The sequence below is a fragment of the Trachurus japonicus genome, chromosome 11 (assembly GCF_045865225.1).
Source record: "Trachurus japonicus isolate A0001 chromosome 11, Traja_1.0".
Classification (NCBI taxonomy): domain Eukaryota; kingdom Metazoa; phylum Chordata; class Actinopteri; order Carangiformes; family Carangidae; genus Trachurus; species Trachurus japonicus.
Genome location: NC_140917.1, coordinates 27,382,307 through 27,409,134, shown reverse-complemented (window position 1 = coordinate 27,409,134; position 26,828 = coordinate 27,382,307). Strand labels below are relative to the sequence as shown.

General features: G+C 40.6%; 3 protein-coding genes across 3 annotated transcripts; all 3 read left to right on the top strand.

The window, feature by feature from the left end:
• Positions 1-8,681: 8,681 nt before the first annotated feature.
• On the top strand, positions 8,682-9,822 carry npvf (neuropeptide VF precursor). The gene is made up of 2 exons (XM_085790244.1): positions 8,682-8,907; positions 9,451-9,822. The coding sequence occupies exons 1-2, from the start codon at positions 8,728-8,730 to the stop codon at positions 9,820-9,822; spliced, it is 552 nt and encodes a 183-aa protein (XP_085646370.1). The 5' UTR covers positions 8,682-8,727.
• A 1,778-nt stretch (positions 9,823-11,600) lies between these two features.
• LOC146979015 (cytochrome c-a) lies at positions 11,601-14,340 on the top strand. The gene is made up of 3 exons (XM_085790416.1): positions 11,601-11,767; positions 12,313-12,490; positions 13,808-14,340. Exons 2-3 carry the CDS (start codon positions 12,322-12,324, stop codon positions 13,951-13,953), a joined length of 315 nt encoding a protein of 104 aa, XP_085646542.1. The 5' UTR covers positions 11,601-11,767; positions 12,313-12,321; the 3' UTR covers positions 13,954-14,340.
• A 3,316-nt stretch (positions 14,341-17,656) lies between these two features.
• Positions 17,657-26,807, top strand: LOC146979014 (uncharacterized). The gene is made up of 18 exons (XM_085792132.1): positions 17,657-18,071; positions 18,657-18,777; positions 18,879-18,988; positions 19,085-19,210; positions 19,441-19,485; positions 19,604-19,630; positions 20,629-20,700; positions 21,264-21,326; positions 21,417-21,443; positions 21,537-21,581; positions 21,831-21,866; positions 21,946-22,026; positions 22,570-22,666; positions 23,446-23,585; positions 23,675-23,794; positions 24,060-24,189; positions 24,633-24,735; positions 25,875-26,807. Exons 2-18 carry the CDS (start codon positions 18,675-18,677, stop codon positions 25,942-25,944), a joined length of 1,395 nt encoding a protein of 464 aa, XP_085648258.1. The 5' UTR covers positions 17,657-18,071; positions 18,657-18,674; the 3' UTR covers positions 25,945-26,807.
• Positions 26,808-26,828: the final 21 nt, after the last annotated feature.

Here is a 26,828-nt window from a genome sequence, read left to right as displayed (position 1 = left end):
GTGTGTTCATGCATAAACATGTTGTTTTGTTTAAGTCGTTTTGTGGTGTTTTGTATTTGTGGTGGTGATTGCTGAGTTTGCCGTTTAAAGCTACGCTATTTCCCCATGTTCTGGCTCAGTGTCAAAAACCACACGCACACACACACAGACAAAGACCGACACATGGAAGGAGACCCCACTGTATCTCTTGCTAGCTGGTATGTGCGTGTGCGCGTGCATGTATAGTGTGTGCGTGTGTGTGTGCTCTCTCTTGTGTCATCTTCACCAAACCGCAAAAACTCACATCAGTGCACCACCTCGCTGCTCCTCTCATTTCCATGCAACAGCTAATTTACTGCTCAAATCAAGTCAGATGTCTAATGAATCTACATGTCAGTGCTAACAGAGACCGTGATGACCCCTCACTCTGTAATACACAAACATACTCTCTCATCATCTCGTCATAGGCAGGCATCATGTGTTTCCTCATGCCCTCGGGGCCCACACCACAACACAATGCCAGGCTTCAGAGCGTTGGCTAAATCCCCGGCAGAGACAGTCAGGCTGTCTGCCCGCCTGGCAGACTGGCACTTCTGCCGACTGTATTTACAGCAACCTCTGGAAGAAAAGGATCTGATTACCACAAGGAATATATACAAGACATCAATCAGCAGGCAGACAGGGAGGGAGAGAGACAACAAGAAGCAAACACACAGAGACAGACAGAGAGAGAGAGAGAGGGAGGAAAGGAGTATAGTTCACTGTTGTGTTTTTATTGGTGCTTTTAAACCTTCACACAACACACACAAACACACACACACACATCTGGGCACGGACACACACACTCACAGTCACTCAGACACAGAGTTTTTCTGGCAGAGGATGTGGGTCCAGAGAGCTGTGTGGTGTTTCACTTTCAATCTGCACTCAGATCAGATCAAATACACAACTCTGCAACTAAAGATGATGTCACTATCCCACAGCTGTCCCTACCACTCAGTGCTACATTACGCTGTGTGTGTGTGTGTGTGTGTATGTGAAAACCTCCACTGAGGTCAAATTGGGCTCTCTCTCTCTCTCTCTCTCTCCCTCTCTTCTTTCAAAACTCTGGGGATCCACCAGTCCGTGCTGAAAGCTATGGTCCAGATCAAGTTCCCCCTGTGTGTACGTGACACACACACACACACACACACACACACACACACACACACACACACACACACACACACACACACACATACATACACACATACTGTATACTCCAATTCTTGCTGCCGGGAATGGCATGAGAAGAGAGTGGGAAAGGGAGGGGAAATGGGGGAGAAGTGGGGATGCTTTTACAGCAGAACCATCACAAACCATCAGAGGATAAGAGTATTTTATTCACACATAACTGTACACTGAGCATGTGCGTATGTGGAAATAGAAACCCAATATAGACAGTGTCGTAGTTGAGTGCTGTTTTCAAGTGCTTGAGTCATTCATTCAGTTTTGTCAAACTTAATACTTCCTCTCTACTGTTTCAAAGCCATTTACTTGTTCCCCCCTTAAAAGAGGATGAACAAGATGGATTACATGATGATAAATGAATCGCTATTAAAATTAAAACACATTTTACTTTTCGAACTTATATAGACCTAGGCTACAGTATGAAAACAGTTATGATAATTAAGTTGGTAAAAAATAGATCAGAAACAGATTTAGTCCTCAGGTTTCTGTGGATACGCCTCATCTTTTGTTTATTATTGAGAATGTAAATCCAAATTTCATTGGTTATGAAATCCATTTCTCTCTCATATCCTATAATTACAACCATTGTGATGATTAATAGAGTAAAAGCCCTCGATAATCATTCCCATTGTACAACCTTGTTAGAAAGGTTTTTGGGCAGGACGTTTACCTTTAAAACAGTAAAAAAAAAAAATTAAAAAAAAATCGAGCTTGTGTGTTGTAGCTAGTGTGGGGATGCTCCATACAATGGAGGTATTCTGGCACCATCATTGATTTGATGTATCCTATAAATGCAGTATTATTGTATGTCTTTTTAAAAGCTCGCTGGTCATCTGTAAATGTTGGAGAAACCAAGATTACCTGTGTTACTTTAGATATCACAGAATATGAAATTCACTTTAAAGAAGAGTTTATGAAATGATTTCCCTGCAGGACTCAGCCCTCATTATTGTTATTTTATATAAAAACATTTTCAAACCTTGCGTAATTTTAGAAAAACTTTTCTAACAGGGTAGGAAAGAGATCACATTCACCCGCGCAACAGCACAACAGCGCATTTAATATAACGTAACGACTTTACGCTCTTAATTTATGGAGGTTAACGCATCAGAGGTTGAAAGCTTCCTGGAAGTGAAACATGAGTGTTCGTGCTGTAACTGTGCACAGCTGAGTGCATGCACTCCAATATTTTTATTTAAGCCATTTTTTTCCCAGCTGAGGACTTTTAGATGTTGTTATATCCACTTTGATTTAATTAAGGCTTTTGTGCGTTTCTCCCATCACTGTGGACAAATAGCAGACATGTGCTGACACACACTCAAGCAGCATTACAACAAATACTGTTTTGAATTTGGCTTTACGTAGCATTTCAATAGTTCCAGTTTTCCTTAGCTGATGTAATAACTAAAAGAAAATATTTTTTTATAGATTTGTTTACACAGTATTTGTGTAATAAAAAGATTCTTTACAGTGACACAGCACAGACATACTGAGAGGTGATCAAAATAAACAATTAATCATCAAGAGGGAAAATATTCCTTTGAATCAAATTGTGGTATTGCTTCATTTTTCTTTTGTTGCTGTTTTTCTAAGCATGCTGCTTCCTAAAGCAATAAATAAATCAGAGCAACACATACTTCCTCTCTCATGTCTCATGCAGTCAATTAGTGATAATATTGAACAGTTGTATTTGCAGCATTATGGTTAGAATCAGGATAACAATTCCTGAATAAAAACTTGAATCAGAATTTTTTTTTCCACATTACCAGTTACAAGTGGTTTAGACAAAAGTTGAAACATGTGCTTTGGAGTAAAACAAATCAGATTTTTTTTGTGTGTTCAAAAATGCAGCAGGGCCCATGCAGTCCCTCTTCCCTCTCACTTTGCTTTAGGCGCTGTGCAGGGTTCAGCTGCCTGGCAGGGAGGGGTGGGAGGTCACGGTGCAGCTCCCCGTGTGGGTGTCTCGGTTGACTTCTGACCTCCTCTGACCTGCTGAACAGCAGCCAAAATGGTCACCTAACAGGGAGCAGAGAGAAAGCCCAAAGGTCAGGAGAAATGGGGGGAAAGGACGTCTTCTACTGCCTCTTTCACTATACTTCTTTTTCTTTTTCTCTATCTGGCTTTATCCTCCCATAACTGTTACTCAAGAAAAAATATTGACAAACTCCAAACCTTTCATTTAGCAAAAAGAGTGAAGTAAATGGTGCTTATTTTCTTTCTGACTCAAGTGTCTTTGGAATTTATGCACCAGGCTTTTAAGAGGTTTCCAGGGCCCAGGGATCATGAAACTCACTCAACAGATAAATGACCATGTAAACATTCAAATCAAGTAGAAAGGAAAACAACAAAATGACAGGGACTTGTTTTGTTTTTACCCAAACAGCAGGGATTTCTAAATCTTGCACAATAATGTTTTACTATCAGATACATTTGTCATAGTTTCTTGAATATTTTGTTACTTTCTGTTTTCCAGAAACTCAGCCCTGTATTTCTTCATCAGGATATTTTTACTTCTTGCTGTCTTTTATGGCTAAACCTCAATCTCTCATCTTCTCCACCATCCATGCGCTGTTTATCTCTTTACACTTGAATGGACCTTTAGTGCTTATGTTTGGGAAAAGGAATATATCTTTTAACAAAAGATAAAACATATGTTATGGCATATTTTTCAACCTACCCACCACTTCTTCTCCTAGGGCCCCTCTTCATCCCTCCATCCTTCCCATCCTCCCCATCCTCCACCCCCTCTCTCTCATCAAGGGTCATTTGCTCAGTTTCCTGACTGCCTCTCCTGGCTTTTCCTCTGCACCTCTGATTGGAGAATTTCTACTAGAATTTGATTGGTCAGGACTTTGGCGCCTCCCCTTGCTAACAGCCATGAAAACACCTCCCCTTTTTTTTGGAGCCACTCCTTCTTTCTTGGAGGGAGGACTCCTCCTCTGACTCTCCTCCTCCTTTTAGTTGCTCCTCCTCCTCTGCAAACAGAGGATGAGTGTGTTAGGGTGCCACCTGGTGGAATACACCTCTGCTACTCTGTGATGCTGTTAAACCTTCACTTCACTTCTCCACCTAATACAATACAAAATAAATCACCTCCACCATATGGATCCTCAACACAAGTGTTAGATAGATAGATAAATGAAGTGTACAAAGAAGGATTGCTAAACTGAGAGAGGGGAGCTGATAAAGAAATGAACAACCAGCTCCTGCAAACAAATCTGTAAACTCTGGATTTCATAATTCAAGCCTAGAGTGTCCTCTAGTGGTTTCATAATGAAACTACTGAATAGTCACTGAGAATCCTAAGACAAATATGAAACAAAAACTACAAAAAAAAATAAATTTCATTATTTTAAGGATTTACTTTATCTGGCAGAATATATCTGGTATCAATTTAAAGATGGAAATGGAAAAGCTGTTGGAGAGATAATACTACTGAGTATGACTAAAGGTGATAAAGATTATTGAATTCTCATTTTATTCCTTATTATATTCCGTATGGCAAATTTAGGCAAAATATGCACTTTTAATAATGCAGTAAGATGCAAAACATAAAGACTCAAAATCAGAAATCATATTGTTAAGTTAGTTAGGACACAAGCAGACTAAATGTATGTGAGTATAACATTATTCCAGCTATTTGAAGACATAAAAATGCCCTAGATTGACAATGGATCCTGTTCATTCTTCTTTTTTTGTATGTTCATTATCAGATTCAATGTGAAGACCAAAAGCAAGAATGTATTCATCTCACCAGCCTGTGCTTCCAGTGCATTATATAACTTATCCCCCTGAGCCATAGAGCTCCATGTTTGCCCAAAAACCACTGCACATGTATAGGTGAATATGAGCATTACAGTTTATTTTTGAAGTGTATCAATCCACTGCTGAAAATAGTTCAAGCTAATGTAACATCAGTAACATTTTCATGTATTTAATGACAGTGTCCAGCTGCTGGGAAAGACACACCCAGTGATAAAGGTAAAAATATATCAATATACTGGATATTTCCAACACATTTTCAAAGATTTATGTCGTCAGTGGTAACATATGATTGGGACTGAATGAGAAACAGACTTACAGCTCATCGGTGTTGGTCTTTTCTCAAGACTTGTTGGCAATAACCAGGCTGAAAATATAGAGTATAAAATATATAGAATATTTTCAGCCTGATCCTTTAAGTAATACCATGTCCCATCTTGTATTTCTGCAGGTTTACTGCCTGTCATGAGATGGAAACTAAACAAGATAATTTACTGTCTTTTGCAGTGTGAGAGAGGCTGTCAGATTCTCCTTACAGCTCCAAAAATGGTCAGGCCTCTGAATGTTTAAGGTTAAATACTTCAGCATAAAACTCCTGCTGTCTCTCTGTGGAAAGACATAAAAGTAGCACTCCCCCCCTGGGCGCCTGTGTCCGTCTCCCGGACTTTCCATTCTGAGACTTTGTATTGGACGTGGTCATATGAGAGACGCAGATCCATCATCATTCGCTGCAGTCACAACAACACAACTCAGAGTTACAGCAGCCACACATACAGTGCTGTAGTATGAGCCTGTGTGTCTGTCTGCCCGGCGTGAGAGCGTCTTCCCATATATCATAATGCAGTGATCCCGCAGAAATGGATTTGATCATTGATAAAACTATAACCCGTCACAGGGGCTTGATGAATGTGTCTCCTCGCTGAGTGTACGGGCATGTAAAGTGTTGTGATGATGACCCGGCTGATGTCTAAGTGAGGGGGAAGATAAAACTGGACATAAATCAGCTCAACAGGGGGATAACAGCACATTCCCACAAATCATCCTGGGAATCTGAGGGTGTCCCGGTCCTGGAGTGGAATTCTGGGAAAGCTGCCAGATCCCAGACACAGAGAGACAGGCGAGGATCAGCGGTGTCATTGTGGACTGCTTCCCTCTGCTTCCTGTTGCTGTCCCTTTTGTTTCTCTCGTTTGGATCTGTCTGTATTTAGTTTTTCCTCTGTCAGTTTTCCTTCTTGATTAGTCTGGAGTCCACAAAAACTAATTTATTAGACAAACAGATGAATATATGAGGAAATTCAACATGTCCACATGCCTCATACAGAATATACAAGTGTATGTATGAGACATGGTGCAAGGTTAGCTAAGTAAAAAAAAACACATTATTTATCGACAGTTGAGGTGTATTAAATCAAAAACTGTGCAGGACTGTATTTCAGTCAAGAGGACACCGTTTGTTTTAAAGTAAGTGGACTACATGGAGAGGCAGAGAGGAGGGGAGGGGGAAGAGGAGGCCAAAAGCAGCAAAATGGAAAGATGAAAGGCCGCCGGGGTGGCGAGGGATGCACATTAAAAACATTAAAAAAAGAGAATTACATCTGTGGAGAACAAGGTCTTTGAGGGAGCGCTCCGAGGGGCTCGGTGAAAGAACAAAGGAAGAGCTTGAAGTATAGGGAAGCCCTGAGCGGATAAGACTCTGGATAAGTGTCGGAGACAGGATCGTAAATCCTGAACCCCATAGTCTGCAAGCTGGGGTCAGGGTCAGAGAGGAAGAGCACAAAGAGAACGGCTTAAGAGAGGTGGGAGGTGATAATATAGAAAGATAGACTGAAACTATAGCCATAAAAAAACATCTTAAGGTTGATACTCGATGACTAAAACCAGATGCAATTCAGATACTTCACCGCTGGGATGCTTTCAGCCACTCTGTTAAATGCTCCCTGTGCGCCGATGTGGTGCTGAATATGTTGCCACATGGCAAATGGCAACAATGTCAGGGTCATGACGCATGGATCAAATTAAGGGCTGTCATTATCACCCTATGTCTCACTCCAGACATTCCTCACATTCTGTCCTCCTTGTCATGCAAATGCAGCTCCAGTGAGTCATGTGTGCAGCTAAAGACACTACCCACACCTTTAAAACAGGAATAGTGGGTGACGTCGCCCACTCCTGCGAATACTTGTCAAAGCTGAGTTGTCCAGTGGTTGCTAGATGCCTAAGTAAATTAATAAATACTAATACTAATACTAATAATACACTAAAACAACACCAAAAAACACACAGCTGCTGGACAGATTATGAATAAAGATGAGCAGTGTCTGATGCTCCACAACACAAGAGATGATATAACTACATACTTCAGGAGCTTTGCCAGGCCTGAGAAAATAATCCTAATGATCACATCAGTTATGTCAGTCTGGGCTTGGAGAAAAATACTAACAATAAATCCTGCACAACAAACTACAGACTGAAATTGATTGATGGACGAGGGTATTTAGACATGGAGGGCCTAATGAGAAGATGCTGTAAAGCTGCATTATTGGAAGTGCAGTGATTTTGGAGATTGATGATAATTACAGACAGTGTCAGGATACCTTGACCTCTGCTGTACCAATCTGTCCACCTTTTTCAGTAAAAGTTAAATACATACATCGACAGCTAAAAAAATTGTCCTCAACAAATTCACAATTTAATCCTGTGTAAAAGGTATAATGCCCAGCTGCTTTTCTAAAAATAAGAAAAAGAAAAAAAAAAGGTTACAATATTATCTGTCTTCTTTTGCTTTGCTTTCTTTTCTCACCTCTTTCCATTTATTTGTTTAGTGTTGTTATCATTACTAGCTACTATTATTTTTACTATCATCATCTCCCCCCTATATCTTTATTTATTTTATTTTCCTTTTTTTATTTTCATTTCAATTCAAATTTTGTTATTTCTCTACTTTGCACAAGGTATGTGATTATTATTTCTTCACTGTGTTTCAATTGTTTGTTAGGTCAAGGTGAGGTCATGTTATAAGCCTTTCGGGTTTCAGGCCTCACCTGCACATTTTTTCTTGTATCTTTCTCATTAGTAAGAGATATAAGTACATTTTTTTGTTCTATTTTATATGTGCAAATAAATAAAGTCTAAAAAAAAAAAAAAAAAGTCTGGTCCTTACTCATCCTGATACTTGTCTGGTCAAAGCAGGCGGCAGGTTTCACCCACTGAAATGATCTTCGTTACAGTAATGGTTTACATGAAAAGACAAGAAATTTCACAGTGTGTTATTCTGTCTCTCTAATCAGGGTCAGTGTCCAAAAACATCCTACATTACCCATAATGCACAGGTCAAACATTTCGATTTTATTTTCTTTAGTGCAGGTCTGATGATGAAAGGATCCCTCACTTAAAAGATGTGAATCGTGTTGCTCTCATAACTATTTCATTGTTATAACTGATTAAGGCTGCAGTAAGCAGAGAAAAATATTCCTTGCTTTCAGGTTTTCTATGACCTGCTCTCTCATGTCTGCTTTAATTAAAAATGCAGCCCAATTAGGACACACATACCTTTTCAAGTATATTCTTCAGAGCTGATTACTGAATCAGGAATTTTTTTTTGAGTCTTATGTGTATGTCTGTTTGTGTGTATGTGTGTGTGTGTGGGGGGGGGGGCTGTATTACATGACACAGGTGACGTATGTTTCCAGGGGTCTTTAATAGCAGGAGATAGTGTGGTTAGGAAGTCAGTGATGTGTCCTGGTGCTGCCTGGGGAGATGTCTCCTGCTGTGAACATGTCCACCATGATGTTCCTGTCAGTGCTCCTGATGCTGGGAGGTCTCGGCGGGGCAGCGGCGTCTCACCTTCCAGTCCATGGGAAATTAATCCACAGTGATAAGACAATGCTGAGCAGCGAAGATGGAAGACACACTTTGAGGAAGCAGCCACATCATCATGTAAGACGCATTCATTCATGATTCATTTATTAGTTAACTCTTCTCAAAAGAAGGGATCTGGAGTTTTTCTTGGTCTCGTATGTTGATGAGTTGAATAGTATACGTTTGAGGTTACTGTTCAGTACTTGAAGATCTTTTCACCTTAATTTTATGGAATAAAACAATTGGTAATTAGTGTTTCATCTATCTGCAGCCCTACTTTTCTCATGTTTTGGACTGTAGAGACAGTATCGACAGAATTGACTTAAGTGGGTAAAAACTGTATTATGGAAATGAAAAAATTGTGTTTAAATACAGAAATCCCTATTTGTTTTATATACTGTTATTACAAACATAACAATGGAACTCACCTGTTAGAAAATATCTTATATGATTGTAGAGGAGCAGTGAATAGAACATTAATTTCTATTGTATTTTATATTCTTCTTTTTTTACAATAGTGATTATTATACATACACTTATTTTTTGTTTGATTTGAGAACATAATTATTGCTATATTATTTAAGAAATGTTATTAATAGACTGGTCTGTTGCCTTTTTCAGTTTAACAGTGACATCCGCAGGAGTTTGGATCATGAGAGCCTCAATATCCACGTGAAACCGACCACCAGCAGAATCAGCCTCCCTACCATCATCAAGCTCTACCCGCCCACGGTCAAACCTGTGAACATGCACGCCAACATGCCTATGCGCTTCGGAAGAGAGATGGATCTCGGTGATGATGACAGGACACCAAGCTCAAACCCCAACATGCCTCAGAGGTTTGGACGGTCCTGGGAGCTGATAAAAATGTGTGCCAAATGTCCTGCTACAAGAGGAGGACCAGACCCAGCACTGCGTGACAGATCAGGGAGACACAGTCCTTTGTGGACCCTCCTTAGGACTTTGGCCAATGGGCAGTTATTGCACTGGTAGGCAGATCTTGTTTTAATTAAAATTCAAGTCTAGTTAGAATCTTCATTTTCCATCCATACAGTCTCATATTATTATTCCTGCTCGGGGTGATATGGGGTGAGTGTCCCATAATACATACATAATACAGGGAAAAGATCTTGACATGCATTATGTAATCCAAATGTTTAACTTATTATATATACTTGGTCTACTCTATACTTATTATTCAGATCAGTTTAACATCCATAAAGTTTTCTCATGAAGAGCATGTGTTCTCTTCCCACAGGTTTGAAATTTCCAGACTTACAACCAGCTCAGAGGAAGTGACGATGGAAGAAAAAACCTTTAAAGGATGAAGGGGGCTGTACAGGCCTATACAATAAGCATGTAAATATCAACATATTGTTTTTACAGTAAAGACAAAACATGCAGTTGTATTCAAGTGATGGAAAATAAAAGTTTCAATTACTGGGTTGTCTTTGTTTTGCACTTTCATGTTTGTTCTGCTAAATTATATTAGGCTACTGTATTAAATCATTTTTCTTCTCAAACCTGGACTTTAGCCTCTTACTGTATATACTAATGGAGAGTCTCCATGACTTCAAACAAAGGGAAACTGTTATTGTTTTTCTGCAAAGTCTTTTTATTTCTATAAATCTACTTGTTGGAGTTTTTACTGATGGGGTTAATTTTGGCCACTTCCTTAACCATCTATCAAAGTGTAGGTGTGCATGTTGAAATCAAGTGAAATACTATAAACAGCAGCTGCTTATGTTGCTGTGACCAGTGATCTGCAAGTATTTTTTACACTATTCCTATAAAGGAAAGTATCCTAACAAGACCGTACCACCATAATATTAATTCATGTAAACAACTAAATATCACTACTGAAAAAGGCATACTACGTACACACTGTGTGTAGCCAACTATCATAAGTGGATACAGATGGAGGATTGAAGGGGGCTCGTTCAGTACAATAACATGCCACTAGAGGGTGGTAACACACCAAGTAAAAAATATTTACTGCCCCCTGTCTCTCTTCTCTCTGTCAGAGACACAGGCAGCACTTCTCTCTTTGTGATGTTTCTGTCCAGTGAGTTCAATGATCTGTCACAAGGTGCTGGACAACATGTATCATGAAGAAGAACAGAGGTGCTTGTTATTTAACACATAGATTATCCACAAAGTGGCTTCAGCCATCAGCCATTTATTTAGATGTAGACTGTGCAAATATAAAATATGAAAATATTTCCAGTGCAATTAACATATGATTGAGAACAAGTTGAGCACAATTCTTGACATTGATTGTTAGTAGTGTGCCATAGTTACATGGACTATAAGAGAGACCTTGTCACACCAGACATTTTGACATGTCAGTGTGATGTGTCAGCTCCCCACATTTCATTAGCTAATGCATTTTATTTTAGAGGTCTATTTGCTTTTTGGGGTTAATTAATGTACTTTGTACTTCATATATCTGCTTTAGATGTTAAACGTGTCATAATGGCATTTACGCACCTACAAGTGTCTCAGGTAAGGTACAGTAGAGAGGAGCATTAGGGATGAGTCTCAGATGTCTTCAACCCTGAGGATAAACTTGTTCTGCAGCTACAATAATAAACACCTACACGCAGGTATACATAAGCGCCTTAAAACCTACAATGACTCATGGTGCTTTTATTTCAGAGGTAGGCTACGGCTGGTTATTCACATGCATTTTGGAAATGGGTGTGACCCACACGCAGTTGCTGTGTCGTCCTCATTGAGTTTCGCAGTAGCTACGAGGTTATCACGCCTTACTTTACCCGATCCTACAGCTCTGCCCCGGAATTCAGCCTTTCTTGTTTTGAGGTTCAAATCCGGTGTCATCCCAGGAACAAGTTTCCAACCAGAGACGCAGAAGAGGAGCGATAACGAAACTCAAAGGCTTGATCTGAAAAGGTGAAACAGCTCAAGACGACTCCAGGTACGGTGACGTATAAGTTTGGTTACACTGCGGGTGTTAGTTGTGTTTTCACCGTCTTTATCAGAGGAGAACACTCCGTCTCGATCCTGATGTAGCCTCTGTCTGTGTAGAGTCGGATTACATGCTACACTGATGTGTTTTCTACCAGATGTTTTCTCTAGTAATAATAATGAGGTCACTTTTAACAGCGATTTACTTCATACAGATTTTTTTGGGGGGGAAAAAAACAAACAAACAAACAAAAACAGCAGCAACTTTGTGCTCCGTGTTTTCGTGACACCACTAAAACTTTCTCATCTTTTGAAAGCTGTTGTGATTTCCTTGTTCTCTCCCCAGCTGGATAACAAATGTCCCATAACTTATGAAACAGCAATCCGGAAGTTTGAGGGCAAAGTTGTGAATTGCCCATAATGCCCCAAGCTACATTGTGTCTAACATGTTTCATTGGTATTTTTCCATTCACTTGCAACTCGTTATTGTAGTTGTGCACTGCTATATGACTGAGAGTATCTCATCTTGTTTCTCATCATTTCTCTGGCCACCAGCTGCTGGTCATGGGCGACCTCAAGAAAGGGAAGAAGTCGTTTGTACAGAAATGTTCCCAGTGTCACACAGTGGACGAGGGGGGCCGCCACAAGGTGGGACCCAACCTGTGGGGTCTCTTTGGGAGGAAGACGGGACAGGCGAGCGGCTACAGCTACACACAGGCCAACATCGATAAAGGTATGAATCACTGTTGTCTGACTGACTCCTTGGTTGATATGGTTAGTCCATAATTGAAAAACTGACACTGATGCAATGTAAGATACCTAATAACAAAAAAGGAACCAAAGAGAACACAGGTGCAGCAAGAATGTGGTTTCTCTCTTGTGCCTTGGTAGATATGAGGACAAGTCGGATTGCTTCTCCTCACAACTGACAGGAGTCAGAGCTGTCCAGCTGTTACCTGAAACTGTAGATCACCATCTGCTCATTCAGACAGTCCTACCTGTATCATTGCACCAAATGGTGTTGGAGTTGCCTTGTATACAAACACAGCCTGCAGTGCAAAAGTTTGAACAACTGTCTTCATATGACATTAATCTACAAGTCTCAACACGTACATGCAGTATGGTTCAGTGTTTGGTATGCATGGTGTGCTCTGTAAAGTCCAAACAACTGCTAAACTCAAGTTAAGAAACTGACTGACTCACTGACTGGCCCAGCTGCTCTGAATAAGTTGCAGTGGGTATTGGCACTTTATGAGAAGCCATTTATGTCTTGCCAGTTTTGCTGCACATTAGTTCGGAAGCAGGAATATTATACCATTATGGGATATCCCAACTATGAGCATAACATAAATGTGCATCTGACTATTCAAGTATGTGTAATAAATGAGCAGTGCTGCAAAACAGCTCGGTTATTGTGTTCACTATACACTGACAGAACTACATTGGCTGACTTAATTAAAATAAACTTGCTGAAAAAATTTAAATTATGCTGATGCTGAAAAAACATACATAAAATACAACAATATGATGAGCTGCAAGTGAAGAAATATTTCTGGAGGAAGCCAAACAACGCTGCAGAAAATGACTGCATACACAACACAATGCTAGTTCTCCCAGCCTTACTGCAGGCCTCATTTCCTGTTCAAAACAGAGCACCAAGCAGAGCTCTGACTACTAGAGAGACAGAAACCACTCAGACAGCTGTAGACCTTAGACCAGAATACATAAATGTAGAAACTGTGTGTGAGAGTAAAACGTTTTTGTCTTCATTTACTTAAATGTGGTGGTTAAGGTTATCAGTAATCATTACAATCCATAAGGAGGAATGTGCATCAGGTCCACATGAACTGAGTTACATAGCCACCCTACAGAAGAGCAGGTCTGAACAGGTTCAGTTCAGTTCAGTTCATCTGACTCTCAGTTTTGCTCTAACATGAGGCAATAAAACCTAATTACAGTCAGAAGTGTGAGAATGCTGATATGACAAATACACACACAATGTTAATGGGAACACTGGAAGACTTTTTTCTTTCTTTTTTCTTTTTTTTAGGTATCATATGGGATGAGGAGACTCTGAATGTTTACCTGCAAAACCCAAAGAAATACATTCCTGGCACCAAGATGATCTTCAGTGGTATCAGAAAGAAAAAGGAAAGACTGGACATTATAGCTTATTTAAAAGATGCCACCTCCTAATACATTTACTAGACAGACGCCACATACATCAGTGGACAGAGGCAATACGGTGCTTTTTACATTAAAAAAAACAAAGTGTGATCTTTGTTTTAATTTCAAGTTCATAATTTACAATATTTATATGACTCCATTTTGATACATTACAACAGTGCTGCCACACTATGTGTAGGAGACTGTTTTTAGTTATTACCCCTGCAGCTTAAGGATTCTTCAGGCGCTTTTCATTCAGAGCCTTTTGTTTTCTATTTAAAGTTCTTTACTGAAAAACTACTTCCACACTTGCACAGAAACTGTGGTTTCACATACTTTGCATTTTAGCCACTTTAAGTCTTACCTCTTACTGGTTGCAACTGGTTTTTAAGTTTAGTCTTCTATTTCTTTATCTTTTCTTTTAAATATCTATTCTGTTTACATGTAGTTTTCTACTGTGGTAAAACTGAGTTAACTTTAATAAAAGTGTTTGTATTAAACTTACTTCATCGTCCCTTCTTTTTAAGTGACTGTTGGAAAGTTGCAATGAATGTTTTCTGTACCCACACACACATTTAGTTTTGACATTAAAATGAAAATCAGTTTTAGTTTTATTTATTTAGTTTTTAGTCAAATAACCATGCTTGAATTGGGTCTGTTGTTGGGTTAGTTGTTTCAGGTACTTTAAAAACACTTGGCTACTTATGTAGGGTGGGTCAAAAGTATTTTGAGTTTTGCAACAGGCGAGGTGGCCTACTCACTTACTCACTTTTCCTGCTTAGCCACTGACAAATCATGCTCAATCTGGCATTACGAGATCTGCACCACACAAGGTGAGCAATGTTTAAAGACAGATCAATGTAAAATGAAAGTTATAAATTAATGTTGATTTGAAAGAAATAATGCTTACATTGTCTAATTTCCAAAATGAAAACATATAACATTTTGATGTTAGATGAAAAGAAAACTGATAACATAATTCTTAACACAGTATGAAAATTAAGTATGGAAAAACAAGAGTAGCCTTAGCTGCTCAGTTGACCATCTTAAAATCTAAAAGTATGTCCAGTAAATTAACACGTCACTACCAATGGCTGTCACGTAAGTTTGGTGATTAAACATTCCTGTTCAAAATAAAATCTGTTGTGAAAAATTACCTGCTAAATTTGGCAAATACAAATCTTATGTCTGTAAAAGGCTTTTTCACAGCTTCTTCTTCTTTGTAGGGTTACTAACGGTTGGCAAGCAACGTTTAGGTGCATTCTTCCCCCTTCTGGACAGGAGTGTGTGCATCAGAAACACATAACATTGAGTTGTTTCTCATCTGCATTTATGTCATATTTATGTCATTAAAAAGCTCCTTGTTATACTATCTAAAAACCTAAAAATGGCTCTAAACCTGACATCCCCAGAGCTTTTCTGTATGTCTTTTACATTTAAGGTCATTCTATTATACTTTCTAGTGCCCTAATGAGTTCTTGTCTTTCTTGACAGTAGTTTGGACATTTTAAAATGACGCTACATGCTTCACTGTTTCCTGTGAGCTGCTATAATTACATGTTCTTGTGGCATGTTTGTTTATTATTTTCAATGTGCCATTTAGGCCATTATGACCAAACCTGATCCTGGACATGATGTCCTTCTCTACTCGAGTTTTTCTTTCTCATTTCTCCCACTTGTCTCTGAATACTGTAATAATATCTGTCTTTGTTTCCTCTATCCCACATTTCTCGCCATTTCTTTTTACACTCAATGATCCTCATTATTTCGGCTTTGCCATATTTTATATTCAGTTCATCCCCCTCCACCCCAATATGTGCAGGCACCCATAATAATTTGATATCCACCTCAGCTTCTGTGTATCGTGTTAGCAATGTCTAATTCTATATCCTGCCTGCCACGTTTCTGACTTCATGTTATGAATACTTGTTAGTGCCCTGCTGGAATCAGAGCATATTACCCTCTCTTTGGTTACTGTGTTAATCCAGTTCAGAGCAGAACGGCTAATAATTCACCTGTATTGATACAGTTAGGTTGTCAGTGATTCTTTTACATAAGACAAAATTCTTATCTGGAATGACAAAAGCTATTCCCACTCTGCCACTCTCTGTCTCATGCATCTGTGTATATCTCCATGTGGTCTGAATAATTTATTTGTATGTATTTACCAAGATAATTCTCTTCCCTTTCCCTTACTCAATAGATTAAAATCACCTGAACAGCTGAGACAAAACTGCTCTTATAGTCCCTCTCTCTTGATGAACTAGGCTGGGCAAAACCAGATTTTATTCAAGGGATTTATTTAAGGTTCTGTGATTGACTGAAAAAAAAGTACTTTGATCAATAAACATTGAAAAATATATGCCTCTTTTTTATTGAATTCATAACCACCCTAAAAGTCACGATTTGACCTGTGATACCATGAAATCAGCAGTAGCATCAAATAGGGAAGCTTTTGTCTGTTTCTCCCTTGGAGTTCATGGTGAGTGCAGCGGATTAAATAGCCCAGTTTTAAGCAATTTGACATACACATAGGCCTATCTGTTTTACCATAAAACAATGAATTTTAAATGTATCAAAACATAATCCTAGTTATGTGTGAAAGTTTAACTGCTAAATTTTGGCTATCACCATTACAAAGGAAAGATAAAATTACAGCAATATAACTTGTGGAATATGCCTACATGTTAGCGTTAGCTTAGCTCAGCAGTGCCACCAATATGAATCAGGATGTTATTGCTACCATTAGTTTGGCCATAAGGCTAGAAATGGCCAACCTTTGGTCATAAGGTTAGCGTGAGCATAATTTATGAATATTGTAAGGTTAGATTTTGCTACTAGGCCTACTAGATAAATATGAAATGTTAGTAGGCTACTATGATAAATGTTAGTAGGCCTACTACTAACTTTTGGACTACATGCCAATAGCTTGAAGTATATTATATAGGCATATGGTTTTAATCAATCAGCAATGTTGCAGCTTTTGATTGGATTACATCTATCAGTAGTTTGTTCAGTAACAGTTGTTTTCCATGTTTTAAGACATGATCAGGAATTGCATGACCTTTAGTGCCATGCAACTGAAAACTGGGCGGCTAACAGTGTTTTATGGCATAGCAAGGTGAGCTCTTCTCATGGTAATATAGGCTATGTGTTATCTATTTTAAAGATTAAAAGACAGTAGGCTAGATGTATAAACCCAGTAGCTATTTAATGTAAATGATAACCTGTACAATGTTCTTATGAAGTTGCTGGCTTACTGTTCTAGCTTTAGAGGTTATACCTTGACCTTGGCTGGAGTTTGACTTGACTTTTAATGTTCACATAGTGTGTCTTAATGATCTTTCTTGATGTAGATATCTTTTGACATTTATTGTCTGTAGTGTGTTTGACCTAACTATACAGTATTACGACACTAATGAGAATCAGCATCGAGATCATGATTATTTAATATAATTGTAAAGAATAAGGGTATAAAAATGGAGTATGATATAATTAATACATCAGAGTTTTATTGGAACACTTATTCAGCGAAACAGAAAGTGACTCCGTCAGGGATGTAGCGAATCCATCAATTATTATATTAATATTATCATTACCAAACAAAAATATATAATGTTTTCATAGAAAGCTCTTACTGTAAGTGGCAGGGAAGTTATGTAAGACTATGGAATAGCTACTTATCTACATTGTGAACTACGCTATCCAGCAGAGGGCGCCGTTTCACTGGTTTAGAGATCATCGGCATCACACAGAAAACGTGCCAAGCGAGTGAAAGCATGCAGACCTGTGCCACAAGCTTCCCAGTCATTCAACCTGCTGGTCTGAAGCCGACACATGAGGTAGTGTGTCCCTGATCCTGATCCTGATCCTGAGCTGCTGCTGCTGCTGCTGCTGCTGTCACCGCTGTCTTTGCTCCAGTCGCTATTCATTTGGCGCCCGAGGAAGAAGGTTCTCCCTCCACCCAACTGTTGTGTTATTGACAGAGGGAAAGGAGCGGATCGATAAGTGGATCAGATTTATTAGTGGTCGCCTAATGTCAGAGGAGACACGGTCCGTGCGACGGCACACCGCGCGCTGCATTTAGGTGAGAGAAGCGCCAGACCCAGACTGCGCGTCTGCAAGTGCAGCACAATTTCAAGTAAAAGGTAAGGAGGATCTTGTGCGTTATGCCATGGGTGTGCATGACATTGCTTTAATAAATTAGGATATTGAGACAACACGTAGATTAATCCGAACCAGAGTAAATTAAAAGGGGTGTGAGCCATAAATCGATGCAGCATCTTCTCTGCAAAAACATGTGCCTCAGCACGGGACTGTCATTTCTAAGGGTTTTCAATATCTACCTACATTCATCAGATTACCTGTAAGAAAGGCTCTAAAAATGTTTGTGTGACTATGTGACTGCTTATTGTTATCGGTGCCTGTGATTCTGGCACAGGGCTGAGGGAGGCTGCTGCACAGCTGGAATTACAGCGGTGGCTGCATCTGCTGCAGTGTGGAGCTGCAACAAGTTTATTATGCCGCGAGGAGAGGGAGGGAGAGAGAGAGGGAGAGAGAGAGAGAGAGAGAGAGAGAGAGAGACAGAGGCTTAAGAAGACTAAAGTGAGGGAGTGATGAAATAGTGACACCCTCAAGACAGATTAAGGAAAAGAAAGTGGCAGCTGCCAGTAACTGCATTAAGCTCAGACAGTATAAATAGTGTGTGTGACAGCTTGTGTTGTGTGTTTTAGGGGGAGAACAGCGGCAGAATGGAGTTGGTCAAAATTGCAGTGTCCTTCCAGATTCTCCTTTGTCCTGCATGGACCTCATCCCATCACACCTACAGGGACAGCATCCTCTCAGCCCAGGCAGGTAGGTATCCACCTGTGTGACTGACAGATGCAACCATCACTGCTGTGATTCACTGTAGCAAGCGGCCGGTGGTTCACGCTGCTCTGTTTTCCTCCTCTCAGCCCTCAGGTTGTTGGATGAGCCGTTGAGATTTGACCCTTGCTGCCTCATGTCTCCTCCTCCACCGCCGCTCTTCCCTCCACCTCCTCAGCTGTGGAAGCGAGGCATCTCTGTAAGGTCTTCACAAAACGACTCACATAACTCCTCATTCATATACATTCATATAGCTGCTGATTGAAAACCCCACTTTCTTGGGTTTTGTTTGAAGGATGGTATCAGCCTGTTAGAGTCGAGTGGAACTGGAGGGGAGGAGCAGCAAAGAGAAAAAAAACCTGTAACGCCGGCGGGGTGTTCACCTGGACCACCAGGACCTCCAGGACCCCAGGGCCCTGAGGTAAAGCCATGCTGCAAAACAAAATACATCACACTTTTGTAACCACAGCTTTAAAAGCTTGAAAGCATCTGTCACAGTGTAATCAGCCTGTTGCAGCCATTTTAAGGCAGTGGGGGGGGGGGATATTGTTCAACAAGCAATGACCTTTTTAGTATTGATTTTTTTTCTGCCACATGTACTGCTCTCTATGGGATATGTGAGCTGTGTATAAATTTGATGTCATTTTTCAGGGTCATGGTGGATTACCTGGCATAAGAGGACCAAAAGGGGAGAAGGTGCGTGTCTAATGTATTTTGCTGTAGAGGTATTTGTGCGTGTGCCCTTGTTCCTCTCTAATGAGAATCTACCCTAATGAGCGCTCCATCTTGTCTCCCCTCATTTGTCCTCTTCCAGGGAGAAATTGGACGACCAGGGTCAAAGGTGAGCCACTCCTCCTCCTCCTCCTCCTCCTCCTCTCCTGCATCTTGTTCTCTCCCGCTCATCTCTCTCTCTCTGGTCCATCTCACGTGTCCTTGGAATAATGCAATCTGGATTTCTCCATCTATCTGTCTCTCCGTCGTCCACTCGATGCGTCCCCAATCTCTGTGATGTGATTTGTCTATTGATGTGCTCAGAACGTCCTCTGCAGCTGCTAAATGGGTTGTGCTACATTAGTCTCAGTGGCCACCGTAACCATGGAGCAAAGCTCGGTCGCGTACCCCTCTGGATGTCTTCCTGTCTATTCTCCTGCTCCTCACCTCTCCGTCATTCCTCCTCTTTTCTACTCTGCTCCTTCTGCTTCTTCTTCTTCTTCTTCTTCCTCCTCTCTCTCCTCCTCTCCTTGGCCTGGCTCCATTTAGCCCTCGTACTGGACTCCAGTCCTGCTGATCCAGCCTCTCCAGCACTGCACTTCTGCACTTTAATCTCCCTAAGTGCTTTTGCTCTCCATGATAAATCACTCCACACAGCAGCAGGTCTCACAGTGTCTCTACAGGCTGCTGTTTTAATGACAGTCAGCTAAATGAGAGCGCGCTGCTAGCATGGCAGCTGCTCTGGGATACTGGCCCAGGTGTCACAGAGATGTGAGACTGTTGTGTAATATATTTGGCTCTCCCGCATGCAGCGAATCTGATAGAGCGTGCTCAATTAAGGTTTTATTCCTGTCCACTTACTAGCAAATCTCAGTGGCACTAACTTTTGTCCTCTGTCATTAGAAAATCACAGGGATTTTGTTTTATCTTTGATTTGTTTCTGACACTTTCAAAATCTGGTTTGTCCTCATTAAAACATAAAACAACCATCAAGAGGAGCATACATTTACATATGGAGAGAAGGCACCTGGCTACCTACAGACTCTCCATTAAATCAACCCGTTAATGCCACTAGAGCAGCAGCTTCTGTGCACTAATACTGTCATTGGTGCCGGTTTATTTCTGTAGGGTCGCACAGGAGCTCCAGGCCTCCCAGGGAAACAAGGGCTGTCAGGATGGCCTGGTCCAGAGGGAGAGAAGGTACGTCTCCTCTCAGCAATAATACGTTTTTGTGCAAAGCGACTTGTTTCTAGTGTTGTACTGCGCGCTAAATATATTGAGGTGTTATTATATGACCTGTCATAAATCGTATATCGTAAATCATAAAGTAAAAGGCATCGACAGCAATTGTTTTCAAAAATTAGAAAAATGCCCGTGCACAGCGAGCAGTCGAGGTGCTGGTAGTGTGGCGTAAAAGTACTCCACACTATCAATAGAATAGAATAGAAAGAAAACCACAAAATGTGGCAACATACCGCACACTTAGACTGTATAAGAGGATCTATGATTTATTGAGCAACATGTTTCGCATCAGGCTTCTTCAGGCTCGTGTTTGGACCAGGAAGTCAAGGGTTTTTAACACAGGAAAACGGTACACAGTCAATCAAATTTACATAAGTAATTAACAGGTGAAACACATATTGGACAGACAAATTTCAATGGCTAGGGACTACCATTATACCATATTGAAAATAGGTTAAAAAAAAAACATTAAAATTAATTCAGCAGCTTCACATCAGATTAAAGCAATTGTTTTCAATTAGGGTGCAAAAGGGGATCCAGGACTCATGGGATTACCGGGACTGAGGGGACCACCAGGGACGAAGGTTAGTCACATCTTGGCACACAATCATGCTGGACCCATGTTGATTTCCTTCTGTCGAAACTAATGTTACATTCCTCATCCATCTATCCAGGGTTTACCTGGTTACAAAGGAGAAAAGGTAAGTTCTGAACATGTAATATATTGTTGTACTATCTAATATACTTGTTACTGTTAACCTTACACATTGCTATTGCCTTTTCTTTTCTGAAAGGGGACTCATGGAGACCCAGGGTCAGCAGGACCAAAAGGCGATAAGGTTTGAGAGAAATGTTTCTTTTGTGCTCCTCATCATTTGATTAGGCTGTGAAATCCTCTATAGCCTCTTCAAGTATTGATTGGACTCCAGAGTGGTTCATGAGACACTGTCTTTTTGGTCTTTTCAAGCTGATTTAATAAACTGCCTGTCTCAGAGCCAGATTAAATGAACATTAACCACTCTATGAATGCCTGCTCTGCTAAGGGAAAGATTTTTATCATGTCAACCTCCCATTTTGTCTCTATGTAGGGCTCCATTGGTTTGCCCGGGATGCTTGGCCAGAAGGTAAGAATAATTCAGCCATGACTAATTTATTGATTGATCAATTCGATCTGATCATCCTTAATTTCACTCCTCTCCCCAGGGTGAGCAAGGACCAAAGGGAGAGCCGGGAGTCTCAGGGAAGAGAGGACCAACTGGGCGGCCTGGGAAAAGAGGCAAACAGGTGAGGGAAAGTCAGGTAATACAGAAGTGTGCAAGCTGCCAGGCTAACTCTAAATTATAGGACATGAATGCGTATGTGTTGGCATCAGATTTTTCACACATTTCAAACAGACCTTGACAGCACTGGCATTTAGAAACTAAAGCAGAAGAGCAATAACTGGAGCTGAGAGCTACATCCTCTCTCAGGCTAATTCTGTCACTGATGCAAGGCAACTTCACTTCTAGCTCTAAGTTTAGATTTCTGCAGAGGTTGTGGGGTCTTTGATGTCTCAGATCCTCCCAGTCTACACATTTATATATGAACACACACACACACACACACACACATACACACATATGTACACACACAATTTTCCCAAATTATCACAGCTATGCACAAGTGGCAGTAGCATGTAGGTCACCTTCAGTGACAGTGTGTGTGTGTGTGTGTGTGTGTGTGTGTGTGTGTGTGTGTGTGTGTGTGTGTGTGTGTGTGTGTGTGTGTGAGAGACAACGTGTGCTTGTGTGTATTCTCTAATACAGTAATGTGTCCTGGTTTCCACAGGGCATGAAGGGCCAGACTGGAAGCCCAGGAGTCACAGGCCCCCCAGGTCCCGCAGGTCCAAATGGTCAGCCTGGCCCACCTGGTCCACCTGCTTCAGGTAACTCATGCACATCAAACAGACTCTAATGTACAATTAACCTCAATTTACTTTAAAGGGACATTGTGTAACTTCTCCTGTTATCTATTCACGAAAATCGATTATTTTGTTCAAAAGTCTGTTTTTCATTAATCAGTAATCCCCCCCATCAACAAACTGAAGTGTTCCTTTCAGCTCTGAATTAGCCGTTCATATCATTCATATCTACATGGAGCGGGTAAGCTCGGTGCTGGCTGCCATGTGGTGTCGCCATGTTTTTACGTTCAGTGGCAGCGTGACGGTAGGAAACCACGGAAACTCAGCGGAGACACAGGAGCTGTCGGCTCAGGTCGAGGTGGCGTCTGTGAAAAGTCACCGCGGTAACGCAGTGAGGAGGAATGGAGCGTTACACTGATGCTGCATTCACCTGCAGTCAGGCAGACGGCCGTCAGTAACAAACCAGATGTCATTTTAGTCACAGAAGTCGAGAGAAAGCCGGTAAAACGTGGGTCAGGTAAACAATACCACATCGCCATGACAACATATTGTCACGTGTATTGTTTTGCCTCGTGCTGACGGACCACTTGTTTACATAGAGGCTTGTTTATGCCGTTACGTGCAGCGGCTGTCGTCCGCCTGCCGTCTGCCCAATTTCACGTGAATGCAGCATGAAAAATACGATTGAGTTGCTTGCGATATACAACCGCAACGCTAGATGGGAGTAATTCCTACACAATGTCCCTTTAATATTACATGTGTTTGTTACCCATCCTTCTTATCATACACGTTTTTTCTTGCAGGTCTCTATCTAGTGGGGGAAAAGGGGGAGAAGGGTCTCCCAGGTCCACCAGGTCAGTGTGACTGTGACACCACGGTTGGAACTAATAATGCTCCTTTTGGAAGCTACACACAACGAGGCAGCCCCAATAAAGTCCCAGCAGTAAGACGATACAATCCTCCTCCATTCAAGCTCAGTGTGTCATCACTCAGTTCTTCACACACTCATCAACCAACACTGTTTGCTTGTAGATATTTGTGGTCAACAGTGAGGAGGAGATGGGCCGTCTTCATATGGACAACGCACTAGCATTCAGGAAGGATCAGAGGATGCTGTACTTTAAAGATAAAGATGGTTGGAAGCCCATACAGGTAACCCCATGTAGAGTGCTATGCAATTGCAAAATTGTGCTGTAACTAAACATATTCAATCTGTTGGTGTTGGAAGCTGTACCATGTCATATGTACATGTATGCATGAAGGCTAAAACTACTACATTTGATCATGAAAGTTTATTTTAAAATAGTCATATGCGGTCATGACATCAACAGAGTAAGTTCATCTGTTGATAAAAAAACATGAGGTGAAAGCGTAAGCAAACGAAATGTAAAGTCAGTGCTTGTGTTCTCCTCTCTAGCCCTTCCAGCCTTTCCAGTCAACAGAGAAAGTACCTGACAGAGTTGGTGTGTGTGGCGACGGGAAGGTGCAGGCCCAACACGGAGAGGAGTGTGACGACGGAAACCAGATTGTCACAGATGCCTGCCTCAGTGAGCTACACATAAACACATGTCCCTCGTTGTAAAGATAAAGACAGGTTGTTAGAGAATGGTCTATGGACAGAGATTGTGTTGATGTGTCAGCTTAAAAAATCTAACTACAACATGGGCTTGGATTTTTTCTGCTGCAAACAACACAGCTGCTCATGAGATACTCTGCGGAGTCTACAGACTCTGAAACCGCATGGTAGAGGATAAAAGCCGTAAGCACGGTGAAACCTTTGCTTGATCTTTCATTAATCTCACCCTCTCTCCTGACGTCCTCTCACTACTGTCTTCTTGGCTGTTCAATTTAATTAGCAGGAAAAATGCTGTATTGGCATCACTGAAACACACGGGACTGCCAAAGCAATTAGAAATGTCTTCCCTCTCCCTTGCTCTCCCTTACGTCTGCCACGGCGCTCTCCTCATCTCTTTCCCCTCCCTCATTTCAGACTGTAAGTGGGCCTACTGTGGAGATGGCTACCGACATGAAGGCATGGAGGAGTGCGATGGAAAGGACTTCGGTTATCAGACCTGCAAATCCTACCTTCCTGGGTATGCTCAGTCACAGCTACCACAGTGGACACATGAACATACACTAATTGTCCATTTACTTTGGTACTCCTTTGTTATGGTCAGGATTTTACAGAAATCTTCTATGCCAAGATTGCACAACACAGTTCCTTTTAATCAGCACTATATTTATACTGAGAACATATTGGGATTGTAAATGTCACTTTAGTGAACTATTTTGCCTTTACTGTGATGTCTCTGAATTCACCCATGAATGATGAGGCAGTGTCCCAGCACATTATTGCATGTTCATTTTTTATATTTCTAAATCTCTGCATGTTTTGAATTTATGCTTTGACTTATAGTTGGTTTCCTGTTGATAGCTTAATAATAATAATAATAATAATCATCATCATCATCAAAAATAGATACTAATGACTGCACACTAAATATGGAGTTAGAGTTTGAAGGGTTTAGCTTAGTTTAGGATAAAGGCTCTGGCTCTGTTCAGAGGACAAAAGTAAAATAAGATACATCTGCCCTCCAACTCCTCAAAAACTCACTTATTAAACATTTTATTCCTCACTGTTGCTTGCTAGAAACAGCTACAGCACATAGCTCCCACAGTAAAATCACAAATACACACATTTTCTGTCAAGTGATGTGACATTTTGTGAATTTTCATTCACATCTCTGTAGTGTAAATATAAAGAGTCAAGCACCGTTGAGTGTAACTAAAAACATACATACATTTGTATATCCTGTAAAAAAAAAATGGCATCTCACTACTTTACAGCTAAATTGTCTCTTGGCAAACATCTGTAACTTCCTGTAATCTTGAATTAAACAGCCTAGATATAAAGTTTATGGGCTTTAGAGGAGCTGCGAGGAAGCACTATGCTGCTGTCCAGAGCTGAGCTAGCTTTTTTTCACAAAACGCTGTTGACTCCAGCTATGTATTTATTGTACAGCCATGAGATTCACACCAAATCTTCTTATCTAACTAAGACCTTCTTCCTTCAGGGTCCTTGGCAAATGTATTTCTTAAATGTTGAGCTAATAACTTATTGTAGAAACTGTGAGGTGTACTACAAATTCTGGGTCCATCAAAGTTTGAATAATGCATTACACTGCATGCAATCGTTACACATGTTAAAAACATTTCTCCATGTCTTCTGCAGATCCTTTGGACAGCTGCGTTGCACAGACTCTTGCCTCATTGATTCGACTGGCTGCAAGTACTTCACTTGAACTGAGAAGTTCCAAAATGGCAACTTTGCAATTTCTCTTTCTGAATACGGGGATTACACTTCAGATTTCTATCTAATAAGTCTCACCCCCAAAAAATAACTGAGACTGAGAGAGAACTTATGGGAAGCTCTTGTGCTTGCTCTGAGCCATGAACAGTTTTGGGAGCCAGCTTTGAAGCGACGGCCCCCTCCCCCCTGGAGGTTTAACTTTTGTTGGCCCCAGAGAGCAGCTCCTTGCTACTGTCACACCATTGGCTGCAGCACTGTTATGAACACTGATGGTGGGAAACAATTAATGAATCATTTAATGATTGTAACAAATGATATAGTTACGATGTGTATGACTTGCTGACTGTTAATGCAGAAATAAGCTGTGTTCTGAACTTCTTTTGTAGTGAGAGAAAAAAGAGAGCCAAAGGAGGCAATAATAATATTGATACAATATGTACTGTAGTATGCAAATCAGGGGTGTGTAAATGTGTTTATTTTTGTGCACTGTATTAGAAAACATATATTTATGTAGTGCAGTGCTGTGATATTGCATGTAAATGTGTTTTCGGTGCACAGAAGACTGCTTTAACCGGTGCTGTAGATCTACTAACTGAAGTGTGGACCTCTAGGAAATGATGGTCCAAATAATCCGACAGGAAGAAAATGAATGTCATACCGCAACAACAGCAAAAAAAGAAAAAGAAAATAATAGTTAAGTAGGCTAGTATTTTTTGATTATTCCAGCAGCATGAAGAAACTGCTCTGTTACATCAATGACTCTAATGAATTCAGGATAATGTGATTACTTGATAATCTGCCTGCATGACTGTAAATTTCCTAAATCACTGTACACTAATAAAGATCAGGCCTACACACTTCCATCGCTCTCATTCA